Source organism: Priapulus caudatus, unplaced genomic scaffold, assembly GCF_000485595.1.
Source record: "Priapulus caudatus unplaced genomic scaffold, Priapulus_caudatus-5.0.1 Scaffold915, whole genome shotgun sequence".
Lineage (NCBI taxonomy): Eukaryota > Metazoa > Priapulida > Priapulimorpha > Priapulimorphida > Priapulidae > Priapulus > Priapulus caudatus.
In genome coordinates this window covers 57,290-70,117 of record NW_014577976.1, presented here as the reverse complement: position 1 = coordinate 70,117, position 12,828 = coordinate 57,290, and the positions used below count along the sequence as shown (strand labels likewise).

General features: G+C 50.3%; 2 protein-coding genes across 2 annotated transcripts; one reads left to right on the top strand and one right to left on the bottom strand.

Moving 5' to 3' along the window:
* Positions 1-2,673: 2,673 nt before the first annotated feature.
* LOC106814375 lies at positions 2,674-4,159 on the bottom strand. The gene is made up of 2 exons (XM_014818685.1): positions 4,049-4,159; positions 2,674-3,802 (listed from the first exon to the last, which is right to left on the bottom strand). The coding sequence occupies exon 2, from the start codon at positions 3,757-3,759 to the stop codon at positions 2,674-2,676; it is 1,086 nt and encodes a 361-aa protein (XP_014674171.1). The 5' UTR covers positions 3,760-3,802; positions 4,049-4,159.
* A 42-nt stretch (positions 4,160-4,201) lies between these two features.
* LOC106814374 (zinc finger protein 79-like) lies at positions 4,202-11,853 on the top strand. The gene is made up of 2 exons (XM_014818683.1): positions 4,202-4,293; positions 6,098-11,853. Exon 2 carries the CDS (start codon positions 6,101-6,103, stop codon positions 8,147-8,149), a length of 2,049 nt encoding a protein of 682 aa, XP_014674169.1. The 5' UTR covers positions 4,202-4,293; positions 6,098-6,100; the 3' UTR covers positions 8,150-11,853.
* The last annotated feature ends 975 nt before the right edge of the window (positions 11,854-12,828 follow it).

Here is a 12,828-nt window from a genome sequence, read left to right as displayed (position 1 = left end):
GTCGTTTTGTCAGATCAAACGAGTCAATAATACAGTGATACTGTTTAAAAGACAAAACCGACTTGTGATTATTTTTACTTTTATTATAACTGTGTTTATAAAATGTTTTTTTTTTTAACATTTACATTTTTATAATTTTAGAGAAAAGGTTGGCGGGAATAAAAAAAAGATTTTCAATATTGTTTTTTTCGTTTTTCTTGAAATTTCGGGTCGTGGCCGGATCTGTAAACCAACAAGATAAAAAATCTCGATTACTTCGGGTCCATTGTTTATTGAAACGGTAAAAAATTATCAAAAATGACGGGCTGATTGCACTGTAAATAATAGTTGAGATGGATATTGGGGATGGGGACTTGTAATATGCTAATTTACATTTTCATCTACTTAGTTATTGTCATGTAATTAGCGCGTGACGATAAACGAGTAATTCATTTACAAGCAGTCTATTCAAGGCAGCGTGTCCTGGACACTGTCATTAATCATGGGGCCTACTAACCTTTCCTGTAATCCGATCTTTTTCTAACAATCACAGTGCGGCTCCTAAAGCGGGCTTGATGATAGAGTAGAATCGTTCCTTGTTCCGTCCAGCGTCTTACAACAGACAGAGAAAGCAATCTACAGTAGGTGAGGCGCAACAGTCGTGTTGTAGCCATAGAAAGTAAATATAGGTAGATAAGTCTCTATGTATTTCTATGGTTGTTAGCACAGCCTCAGATAGCATAAATGCATTTAAATAAATAAATAAATGTATATACCTCTATTTAAGGCTCTGTGTTAGGTGGGATAGTCAGAGAAATGCATGTCACATGGGGAAATCGGCTTCTCTCTATTAGTTGTGTTTCTTTTGAAACAGCTATACTGCGATCTTTGACCTGTGAAAGACGATGAGAATCTCATCACCAATACACAGTCTTTCCATCAGATTGGAGATTTTCGCTAAATGTTATAAAGAGATCGGCAGTTATACTAACCAAATCACTAGCTACAAGGCAGAATCTAATCACGCACTAATCTGTATTAACCGCATAATACATGCAAATTTCGTTCTCTGATACTACCACTGCTAAATTATAGAAATTAGAACGGCAGTACTGCATTGCTACTAGTTAAAAGGTAAGCGGCCCATGGTCGCATTACCACACCTGCACAATCAATTGACATTCAAACAAAGTTTAGCTAAGTGTTGTGAACATGGGCAAAATCAAACGCCAGTTCATAAAGAAACACCGCGACGCTCGCATGAGGTTATTTGTTGATTACTGTATCGAGACAAACCAAATGACGTCTATTTATATGAACAAGATATTGGCACAAACTATAATGTATTAATAAATATGATTGATTTATACTATGTTTCTATAATAACACCAGAAGTTCATCATGTTGTATAAACAAATGTTAGCAGTCAGCAAAAACTAATGAGATTATAAAATGCGAAAACTAAAACAATCATCTGTCTGTAAAGAATATCTTGGTTGCAGCCAAAGAAGTGTATTCTATGCTGTCAGCAAATGAACAGCTGAAGGGTAACAATAGGCACATGAACCTTCCTCGCACCGCAGTTGAATACAAATTAAATGTTGCAAAAAGGGAAAAGGCAAAACATCAACGATTGGCAAACTCGCACAGACACACAGAGCACAGAACTGCTGAAATAGCACTACATACAGTAATAAATAGAATAATTAGGGTGTTGTCTAGAATCGGATCCAAAAAGCAGAGAGATTCTCGTGAACTGTGAAGTCTACATGGATTGAGTATCAAGGGGTACATATATTGAGTCTCGTAATTATTGCACTCTTGATTAGGTATGCATGGTTGTGTTGTGTGTGCTTGCAGTTTACTGCATGTATGTGTGTGTGTTTTAGAGTTATTTACAAAATACCACAGTTGTGGGGATATATTATACAATCAGACGACCATATTATTAGCTGGAGTTAGCTAGGTGCAGGTGAGGTAGGTATTTTGCATGTCTCTTCTTGTGCTGGTTCAGGCCCGACCGGTCCTTGAACGCGGCACCGCACAGCGTGCGCACATTGAACGTCTCGCCCGTGTTGTGAACGGTAGTGGCTCTTGTAGCCCGACACGTCCGAGAACTCCCTTGCCGCAGACGGTCGCACTTTGTGAAAACGGCTTCTGCCGTGTGCGCGGTTGTGTATGTAGAGTCCGGCCGGCAGCGCGGACGATAGCGCGCACCCTCTTGTTCCGCGGGCGGCCGCTCGCGCTTGTGCACGAGGCGTGGTTTCAGCTGCCGTTTGACGCGCATGAACGCCGCGCTGCACACGTGGCACTTGTAGGCGGCGGCTCGCGCGCGTCGCCGTGCCGCCGCATGTGCGCCTATCACCGTGCTCGCGTGCCGGAACGTCATGCGGCAGACCGCGCACGCCGCTACAGCGGGGGCATCGCGATGGCGAGTGGCAGTGTTGACGTGGCCGCTGAGCATGGGAGCTCTTCGAGAAGACGGGTCGCACTGGTGACACGGCACGACTCGCCGACACCCTCCGACCGGGCGCCCGGCTCCGCTCGCGGCCTGCCCCTCGCCGCCCGACCTCCGCGGCACCGCTGCGCTACGGTTACCTCGCCCGTCGACCCGCGCATGCTGCATCTCTCCTCCCGATCCCGCGTGTGCCGCGTGCCTCACGTCGACAACTGGGGGTGCGCGCAGCATGCTTCTCACTGCATCACGGGGAACGTCGGCCGGCGGCAGCTCCCGTCGTCCGTCTGCCGCCGGGATGCTGCTTGCCGGCGCCACTGCGTGGAACGCGCCAGAGTTGTCCGGGATCGAGGGGATCTGCACGGTGCTGGATCTGCGGTAGTACTTCGCCGCGGGTTTCTGCTGCTTGCTGCGTTGTCGAATGTGCGGAGCCGTGCCGCCGCCGCCGCATCCCGCCCGTCGCGAGTCCGCGCTGCTGCGCGTGGCGGCGGCGGCGGCGGTTCGTCCGGCGGCCATTCGGGCGCGAGCTGCGGCCAGCCGCCGATCGAACTCAGCGGCAGTTCGTCACGCAGCAAACTCTCAACGTGCTCATAGTCGAGTCGCCCGCCGGCGCCGGCACCGTCGTCCGCGGCAACGCGATCCCACGTCGCGTCCTCTCGTGCGTGAACGGAGAGGGCGCCACCATCCATGCCGAGACCGGCTTGCGGTGGACGCCCCCGCGCGAGATCTCCTCCTCCTCCTCCTCCTCCTCCTCCGCCGTTGTTGTCGTGGGTTTCGTGTCTCCTCCTCTTGCATGCGTCATCGCGTCCCCGCGCGGGGTTTCCGCGTTCGTCCCGCGACGCGGGAGCTATCCCGGAGAGGAAGTCCTCGAGTCGGGAGGCGGCGGCTGGGAGCGGCGCCCCCGCGCGCAAGTCCGCCGCGAGAAACCCACACTCCTCCAGCGCGATCATACCCTTGTCGTCGTCTGCGGCAACAGGCCCTGCACAAGCCGCAACGCCATCGTCCGTCGTCACGACGACGGGATCCGACGAGATCGCATCGCTGCCGTCGTCCGTCGCATGTACACCGTATGCGACGTCCCGAGCCGGCGCCGGCGCAGACGCGCACGGCCGGTCCTCTGCGACGTCGTCCGGTGGCTCCATCTTCACGGCGGCGAGCGACAAGGCGTGTCTCAAAAAGGTCTCGCCCGAGGGTTCGGCATCGTGGCCGCGGCACACCAGCACCTTGCAGTGGACGGTGCGCGAGTGCCGCGCGAATGACGACTCTGTGAAAAAGCACTCGCCGCACGCCAGGCATCGGTAGTAGGTCGTCGAAGTTGTCTCCATCGCGGATTTTCACGACTCACTCGCAAGCGTAGCGAGTTCCGTCCTGTAAGATGTTTGACATTTCTAGTCACAAGTCACGGACAATATGCGGCCGTGCATTATTAAAACTGGACATTATTTTACTACAATTTTTAATGATTGTCAGATTGAGACCGACTCTGAGTCACTGAGTCAGTGAGTGACACTGATTCAGTGATTGTAAAAAACTAAAATCAACTAAATGTTCTTTTACTTTTAGTTTTACTGAGTAAGTATACATAACATTTTACAGTTATTGTTACCTACTTACCAAATTCTGACGGCTAGAAATATAACTGTTCAAAATTTACGAACAAAACATACTGGGAGTGGGAGTGACTGAGAGTTGGAATAAAGGAAATTCTTGTGGGCGCAGCCATTATTGTTTTCAAACAAGGGAGCATCTAGGGAAAAATGCAAATGGCCGCGCCCGCAACATGTTAAGTTTACCTTGTTTTAGGTGTATTTGGCATTGACATTAGTCTTCTACTTAAACTGCCTATTTTTGATGCTACAGTAAGTATATGAATTGTTTAGAAATTTATTGTGTTCGCGCATTTCCGATTTTTTGTCAAATTTGTCTACGCTTTTTATATCAAAATTAAAATTCACAATTTCTTTGTTCTCGGTTGTCTGTTTTGCGTTATTACTATCACTATCAGGCCTACATAGTCGTGTTATTATACTACAATCGTCACGATGATAATACACGTAACATATTTATGATTTTGTAATAAAATTAGACGCTATCAATGCAATTATTGTATAATATGCAGTTATTGTTGTCTAAAGAAAAATGATTTGCCGTAACAAACCTGTCAAACGTATGCGGTATCGGGTATGGTATGGATGTTTTTGTTGGTGATTGTTCAGAACCCGGTTCCACAGACGTGGATTAACTTTAACTCCGAGTTAAAGCTAATTCTGTGTTAAACTCACTAACTCTGAGTTAGTAAACTCCGAGTTAAATTTGGGTTTCATAAACATGGATTAAATCCTGAGTTAAGTAACTCGGAGTTAAATGTTTTAACTCGGAGTTAGTATCCTATAATTCCACGTAGTTAAAACAGACGAACATGATAAATGCATGATAGACGCATAGCCGATAGACGCATGATAGACGCACGAACATGGTAGAAGAAGGTGTAATGAAAGAACGTTATAGTGAAAACCGGCAGCGATAAATAAATGAGGGAAAATATTTTGCCAATGGGGGGATTGAACCCACGACGCTCGCGTCATTCGCACGAAGCTTTAACAGCTGCGGCTATTGCGAAATCGCTAAATATCGTACATTTTCCTGTATTATCACAGTACGGGGATGCCTGGATCAGTGTTGGTACACGCCATCAATGGCCGACCAATGTACAATAAACGTAAACAAACACCGTATGTTCCAGCGGGGGATCGGACACGGGGCAGTACTAGATAAACTAATTAGCTCTAGTACTAGTATCCTAGAGCTATTAGCTAACCTCGTAGAAAATAGTCTTCAAAGTCTAAAGGATTATACCGAAGACTATCTATAACTGAATCGAATGTAACTTGATTTTTAACCCTGAGTTAAGAGTTTAATCTAGGTTCATACCAGAGTTAAATTTTAACTCAGAGTTAGGCATATTTAACTCAGAGTTAAAGTTAATCCACGACTGTGGAACGTGTTAAGAGTTAATCCACGTCTGTGGAACCGGGTCCAAATTAAGCTTGGTAAATTAAGACAATAGACTATATGTTATGTTGTATCGTATCTTAAATCGTCACAAAATTCTTGATTATTAATGTCATATATGTTTACTTTTATAAATTGCTTCAACTTTCAATTTAAATTGCCAGTTTTTAAGCGCTAGAGAATATTTTGTACAGTAGAAAAAAAATCGGCCCAAGGATATTATAAGAGCTGTCCACATTGCATATTTGCACATGTTGCATATTTGCAATGAATTGTGGTCAGCGCTTGTATGCGTGAACCGAAACATCTCATTGGCTAATGTTACGTGGGTTTAACTCTTCATGTCTTCTTGTAAAGCTAGCAGCATAGGTGTCATAAAAATCACAAAGGGAAATTAGAAAATCTACAAATACAATTAACGTTATTAATGTTAATAACGCCATGAGTGTAAATAAAGTGATCGAATTGAATTAAATTAAATTAAATTAAATTACCACTACTGATTATCATGCATTCAAATGTAAAAAAAAAAACAAGAAATAAAAATAGAAGTCGTAAACGCATTTACCTCTAATTAATTTACTGCCGGTTATCGCGTGTCTTTGCCTACGTTGAGCGACGTATAACCCGACTGCTTTCTCGTCTTTCCAGGCCATGGCCGCCGCGATGCCGTCTGTAGTCGTAGTGAAACAAGAGGCTAGCGCTCGCTCCTGCGCCACGCGCAAGCGCAGCAACCCGGTGAAGTGCGTGCGCGTGGCTCCGCCGCAGAGCGTCACGACGACCTACTACCGCTGCACCGCCTGCAGCGAGTGTTTCTTTTCCGACGACGCGTTCGTGCGCCACGCGAAGACGGTCCACTGCAAGGTCCTCGTCAGCCAGGGGCAGGATCCCGACGCCGACGCCGACGACAGCGGCGGATACCCAGGGGGCGCCGCCGCCTCGGGCGCGCACGGATACTTGAACGGCGACTTGAACCCGTACCTGTGTGCGATCGTCGCTGCCGCCGACGACTCCGCGGCGACGACGCACGGTTACTACGGCGACGGCGACGCGGGCGCGGGTTTCGATGGCGGCACGCGCTCCTCCGGGGCCCCGCTCGAGCCGCAGCTGCGCGCCGCCATGTTTTCGAACGCGTTCGTCAAGGCGGAGGACGCCGAAGCTTCTGATTCCTGCCAGCAGGTGGCGTCGACGGCAGATGGCGGCGGCGCGTGGCCGTGGGTGTCGGACTGTAGCGGTCTGTCCGCCGGCGGCTGGGGCAACGAGCAAGAAAACCTTGACACCTCTGTCGCTGCCGAAGGAGGAGGAGGGGGAGGTCATGCGGAGGTTGGGGCGCAGGGGGCGCCGCCGCTGCCGGCGCAGGCAGACGTGGGAAATCCCGTTCTTCCGGACGCGGGTTTCCCGGACGGCGGGATAACGCTCGACGCATCGGCCGCGCTCGAGATCTGGGGCTACTCAAGCGACGCGGATGCCGACGACACGCAGAGCCTCCTGGCGGCGGTGGTCGCGTACGACGACGACGGCGATGACCCGCAGGACCTGAGTCTTAGACGGGCGCCGGCGCTGAGCATCACTCGTCCGCTGCACATCGCCAAGCGGCCGCGCCTCGCGTCGACGATCAAGGAGGAGGTCTCGGACGCGGCGGGCGGGTCACCCGAGGTCCCTCCGGTCGAGGCGGAGGTCGCCACGCCCCCGCCGGCCGCCGCTAACGGCCCGCAGGGGGCGCCGGCGGCGGCGGAGAGCAACCCGCTGTCGTGCAAGCTGTGCGCCGGCGTGTTCTCGCATCCGGGCCTCCTGAAGCGGCACATGAACACGAACCACAGCGACAACGTTCCCGTGCACGCGTGCGCTCGCTGCGGCGCCGCGTTCCGCTGGTCGGGCACGCTGCGCGCGCACATGCGCAGTCACCTTGCCGACTCGTCGTCGATGCCGCACCGCTGTGAGACGTGCGGCGCGACGTTCAAGATCGCGCAGCAGCTCGACAGCCACCGGCTCGTGCACACGAGCGAGCGTCCGTGGAGCTGCGACACGTGCGGAGCGACGTTCTCCCGCCAGAGCACGCTGTACGTGCACAAGCGCATCCACACGGGCGTGAAGCCGTACAAGTGCGACCTGTGCGGGAAGGCGTTCACGCAGCACAGCGCGATGAAGGGACACCGGCGCATACACACGGGCGAGAAGCCGTTCCGCTGCGAGACGTGCCCGAAGGCCTTCACGCAGCTGAGCGCGCTGAAGAACCACCGGCGCGTCCACACGGGCGAGCGGCCCTACAAGTGCCGCACGTGCAACGCCGCCTTCAAGGACTCCTACGGACTGCTGCACCACGAGAAGGTGCACGCGGCGGCGACGGACGAAAACGGCGCGGCGTCGAGCGGAGAGGGCGCCGGCGCGTCGGCCGTCGCCGTGCCGACGACGCCGGCGCGTCGCGGGGGGACGGACGAGCGACCGTTTGGCTGCGAGACGTGTGGCGCGACGTTTTCGTACCACGCGAATCTGATCGTGCATCGGCGCGTGCACACGGGCGACAAGCCGTACAAGTGCGACTTCTGCGGCAAGGCGTTCTCGCAGAGCGGCACGCTGACGGCTCACCGGCGCATCCACACGGGCGAGCGGCCGTACCGCTGCGACATCTGCGGGCAGGGTTTCACGCAGCGCAGCGGGCTGAAGGCGCACCAGAACATACACAACCGCGTCGCCAACGCCTAGGACGCGGCGGCGTCAACGCCTAGGACGCGTCGCCAACGTCTAGGGCGCGGCGCCACTGTCTAGGACGTGGCGCCAACGTCTAGGGCGCGGCGGCGCGAGGCGTTCTCTTGTCTTCATGCAGTGCAGCGGGCTCAAGGTGCACCAGAACATACACAACCGCGTCGCCAATGTCTAGGACGCGACGGCGCGGAGCCGCGAAGCGTTCTCTTGTCTTCCGGCGGCGCGGAGGAGGACGCGCGCTCGTCTTCCCCTCGTGCGTGGACGACTTCGTCGACGCGAGCGATGCTCTCTTGTCTTCCGCCGGCGCGCTGACGTTTTAAACGCCGCCAGCGGACGCACGGCGCCCTCTATCGTCTTCCGTGAGCTCCTCGACGCCGCACGTGGCGCCATCTATCATCTTTCTCTGCGAGCGAGCGATTGTCCTCGCGGGGCGGCGTTTTCGTATGGGCTAGGGTCGTCGCCGAAGGTGATGTTTACGCCCCCTGGTAATGGCCATTTCTATCCAATGTTTAGTGCTTTCATGAGTGACGGTACTTAAATCTTAACGGGCGCCCCCGCACGGCCGACGGCGAGCGCCAGCGCCGGCCGCCTGGTGCCCGGCGCCGAATCTACGCGGAGAGAAATAATCTCGCCGGAGGTAATATTTATACTATTTAAAAAGCCATTTTACAATTTACTATGCAACTGTGGAAATCGTCGCGAAAAATTGCGAGAAAATGAATGAACGTAGTGCAGTTACATAGTAGAGACGTGTTGTGATATGTACATGTATCCAGCCATTTATATTTTGATGTCTATTTATCTTTTTATCGCGTAGATCGGGAGTGTATACGTGTTTCTGTGTGTAGTATCTCCGCTTCTAAAGCCGGAGCCGTAGCGTAGTAGTAGCATGGCGTCGTCGTTGTTGTTGTCGTGCCGCGCGCATCTGTCCAATTGATCTTGTATTCGCGTATTATCTGTTGTGGGGAATACGAGGAGCGACCTTGGGACGCGACCTTGCAAGGTGACCTTGCGAGGCGACGGTGGGAACGATAACGCATAGCGTATCGTCTTGGCCCTCCCTCTTCCTACGTCCCCGATTTCTCGAATCTCATCTCGTGCATTCACGAGCCGTGAAACAGTGACAGTGAGCCGTGACAGCGATGGTGACAGTGACAGTGACGGTGTGACAGACGTCGTCGTGTGACGTGTGTCTCGTACTCGGCCCCACGCGCTCGACGTATTTTTGTGCAGCGAGGTACGTGTTCAGTCGACGACGCGACTGTATGCATGCGTGCGTGAGGGATTCGAATGCAAGAGGTATTTATAATTGCTTGTGGCCCGTCGTCGTAGTTGTTCCGTGGGTGTCTGTCTAGCGTAGGACGTTTCGCGGCGACAGTGTCCGGTTTATGAAACCCCGACGCTCGCGCCGCGACGTGCACTTAGTCGACAGTAGAATCGTAATTTTTGTCGTCGCTAAAGTCGTAGCTATGCAGTAGTAGGTTTTTGGTGACGACGGGAGGAGTAGATTGATGTTTGTGACGGTAACGAAGAGTGACTTGGAGCGAGTCGATGTTGTGAAGTGACGGTACGTGTCGAACCGAGTACGTATTTGTACACGTACGTACGTGCGTGCGCGTATACATACATACATACCGGGCGTAAATAATTGCAAACATCATTTGTGATTATTTACTCCTGATACATACATACATACATACATACATACACACACACATATATATATATATTATATATTATATATTATACAAACTTACACGTTTATGTGTACGTGCGTACGTAGCTAGTATGTGTCCACGTTTCGTGTTTAGCGTACGATCAGGAGTAATTAGTGGTAAAGAACAGTGTATGAGTACAAGTGTATGAGTGGCGTTCTCTGTACTTGCCTTCGATGGAGCGGCGCATGCTTCCACGATTCTGGGGGGGGGGGGCGGTCTCCGATTGATTGATCGTCAACAGATCTATGCATTTATGTGTGAGGCCACGCTCAAAACATCTCCCGTTCGCCAACGATTGTCGCGGTTGTCGCGACAAGTCAACTTCTCTTGGAAGTTCATTCCCAAGAAACTTGGTAAACGAAGTGCAATGTAAGTAAAAAGGTAAATGATGTGCATCTGATTATTATGTGTATATGAACTCTGTATGCTCACACATGTATATGTATATATACATATACATATATATATATAAATATAAATATTTATATATGTATATACATACGACATCTACGACAATGGCGAATGCGGCAAGGTTTTTCCCCTACACTTCTGAACCCTTAGGGTCGTGTTGTGGCAAACGGGACGGGACGTCGTTTTGAGGGTGGCCCGGTGTGTTTGGTGCAATGCCTCCTGTGCGGCGGCCACTTCTCAACCGAAGTCATTGTCTTTGTCCCTTCGGCGATTCGCGTCGCTCCGAGCGACAGATCCGGGTGAATATTTTTTTGGGGGAAAGCAAGTTTAGCGCGGTTGCTCGATATGCTAAGCGAGGGCGCCACCGGCAGATGAACGTGATCTTCGCGATTCCGCGTCTCATGCCTCCTCTTCCCCTGCCGCCGCCTTCCTTCCACGATTCTGCGATCCCGCGTGGGCGGTCTTTTCTCTCCTCCACCACTGCCATCACTACCAGCACCCCCTCCCTTCCCCTGGCGTCGCGGCCGGGGCAATGGAGTCTCCCCCGCAAAACGCGAACACCATTGCTTGCTTCGTGATTCCACAAAAGGGAAGATTTTGTCGAGGGATCCCCCCCTCCTCCCCTTTGCCCTTCCTTAGTTATTAAATTTTTGGAACATTTATTAAACTCTATTAATGAAACATTGTTTTTGCGAGGCACCCACCCGCGTTCGAATCCCCCCGCGCGTGCGCGAGAGACAGTTTTATATGTACTGTATTGCGTATACGTCTTATTTAATTTACCGATTTTAAACTCGCGAGAGAGAGTCACCACGACCGAGAGTAGATGTTTACATAACTCGTTTTTGCGAGAGAGAGAGAGGGTGGGAAAGAGAGAGAGAGGGAAGACGCGATTGAAATGGGCCTCTGACAACGAGGTGTTGAGAATGACTGACGTTCTAGCAGGAGGTAAACGCTAGCTCCTGGAGAGGCAGTAGCCGAAACCATGGCGACCGTACCCCCGCTCTTCTTTCTTCCCCCTCTTCTCACTCGGCTGGATATTCGGATTTGTATTCGATTTCGGATTCGAGTTCGTTCAGTTAAACGGAAAATCACTCTCTGACGGCGCGCGCGACAGTTAAAAATAGACCCGAATTTTGTTTGTTTGGCGACGTCTCATAGGTCGCTGTAACTCGTTCCTTTACTGAGCGTATCTGTACTTTGTGGTCAGTCCTCCTCCCTCCTCCGCCTCCGCCGCCCGCCAAAAATCCTTTTGATGAAAGCGGGCGACTTTCGAATGAAATTGCGAAAGGCTTTTTGAAAGGTAGTCGTCTCTCGTTATTGTACGCGGTACCTTTTTCAAGGCCGTCTGTTTTACCTGTGAATGATTAGTGAGTCTGGATTGCCCTCCCCCCCCCCAGCGCCCCGTGCTTATATACTGATTGCTTTTTAATTACAGGAGCTTCGACAATCACGAGCGAAGTATTTTCTTTTATATGTGGCCAGTATTTTTTGGTACACCACGATATTTCTTTGGGATTTCTTTTTTTTGTATGTTTTTACAGAACAAACAATGCTATGTTTACACGAATCGAAGTGCCTTCGTTCTCGCTTGGCTTCTGTTGTTGTTGTTGTTGTAACGGAGCGAATTATCTAGTTAGAAACTGCTGAAATTTAACATAAACATAATTAAATAAATTAAACATACACAGGCATATACATTACATTACGCGACAATTCATCTCCCTCTTTCTTTTCTTTCTAATCTTTTTCTCTTTTTATCGGGCGCTATATATATATAATTATAATTAAATTATAATATAATTATAATTATATAAACTCGTCTCTCCGTTTCTTCCTCCTCCTCACTTCCAATCCATAATCCCATTGTGGAAATCCTATGTTTCATTTTGACATTCTAGCGCCATCTAGTGTGAATAATAATTGTATTGTAAAGTAATTGTAAATTAAACATACACAGACGTATTATTATATAATTAACGGCCGCGACAATTCATCTCCCTCTTTCTTTTCTTTCTAATCTTTGTCTCTCTTTATCGGGCGCTATATATATATAATTATATATATACTCGCCTTTCTCCGTTTCTTCCTCCTCTTTGGAAGTTAATGGGTGGAAATTAATCCCATTGTGGAACTTTTATGTTGAATTTTGACATTCTAGCGCCATCTAGTGTGAATAATAATAAAAAATAATTATAAAGTGCGTATTATTCCTTACTTCCTTACTCCCCTCTCACGGATGGTATCGCCCATGGTCAGTCAAGCGTGAAAAATCTTTGACAGAAAGTCTTTGTGTTTCGGCTCAAACTTTTTCACCACCCGAACCATAAAATGTGAATTTACGCCTACAATACACGCGCACGCGTGCGTGCGACCACACCCGCGTGTGCGCGTCCGGGCGTGTCTGTGTGTGTGTGTGTGTGTGTGTGTGTGTGTGTGTGTGTGTGTGTGTGTGTGTGTGTGTGTGGGTGTGTGTGTGCGTGTGTTCGTGCGTGCGCCTGTGCGTGTTCGTGTGCGTGTGTGTGTGTGTGTGTGTGTGTGTGTGTGTGT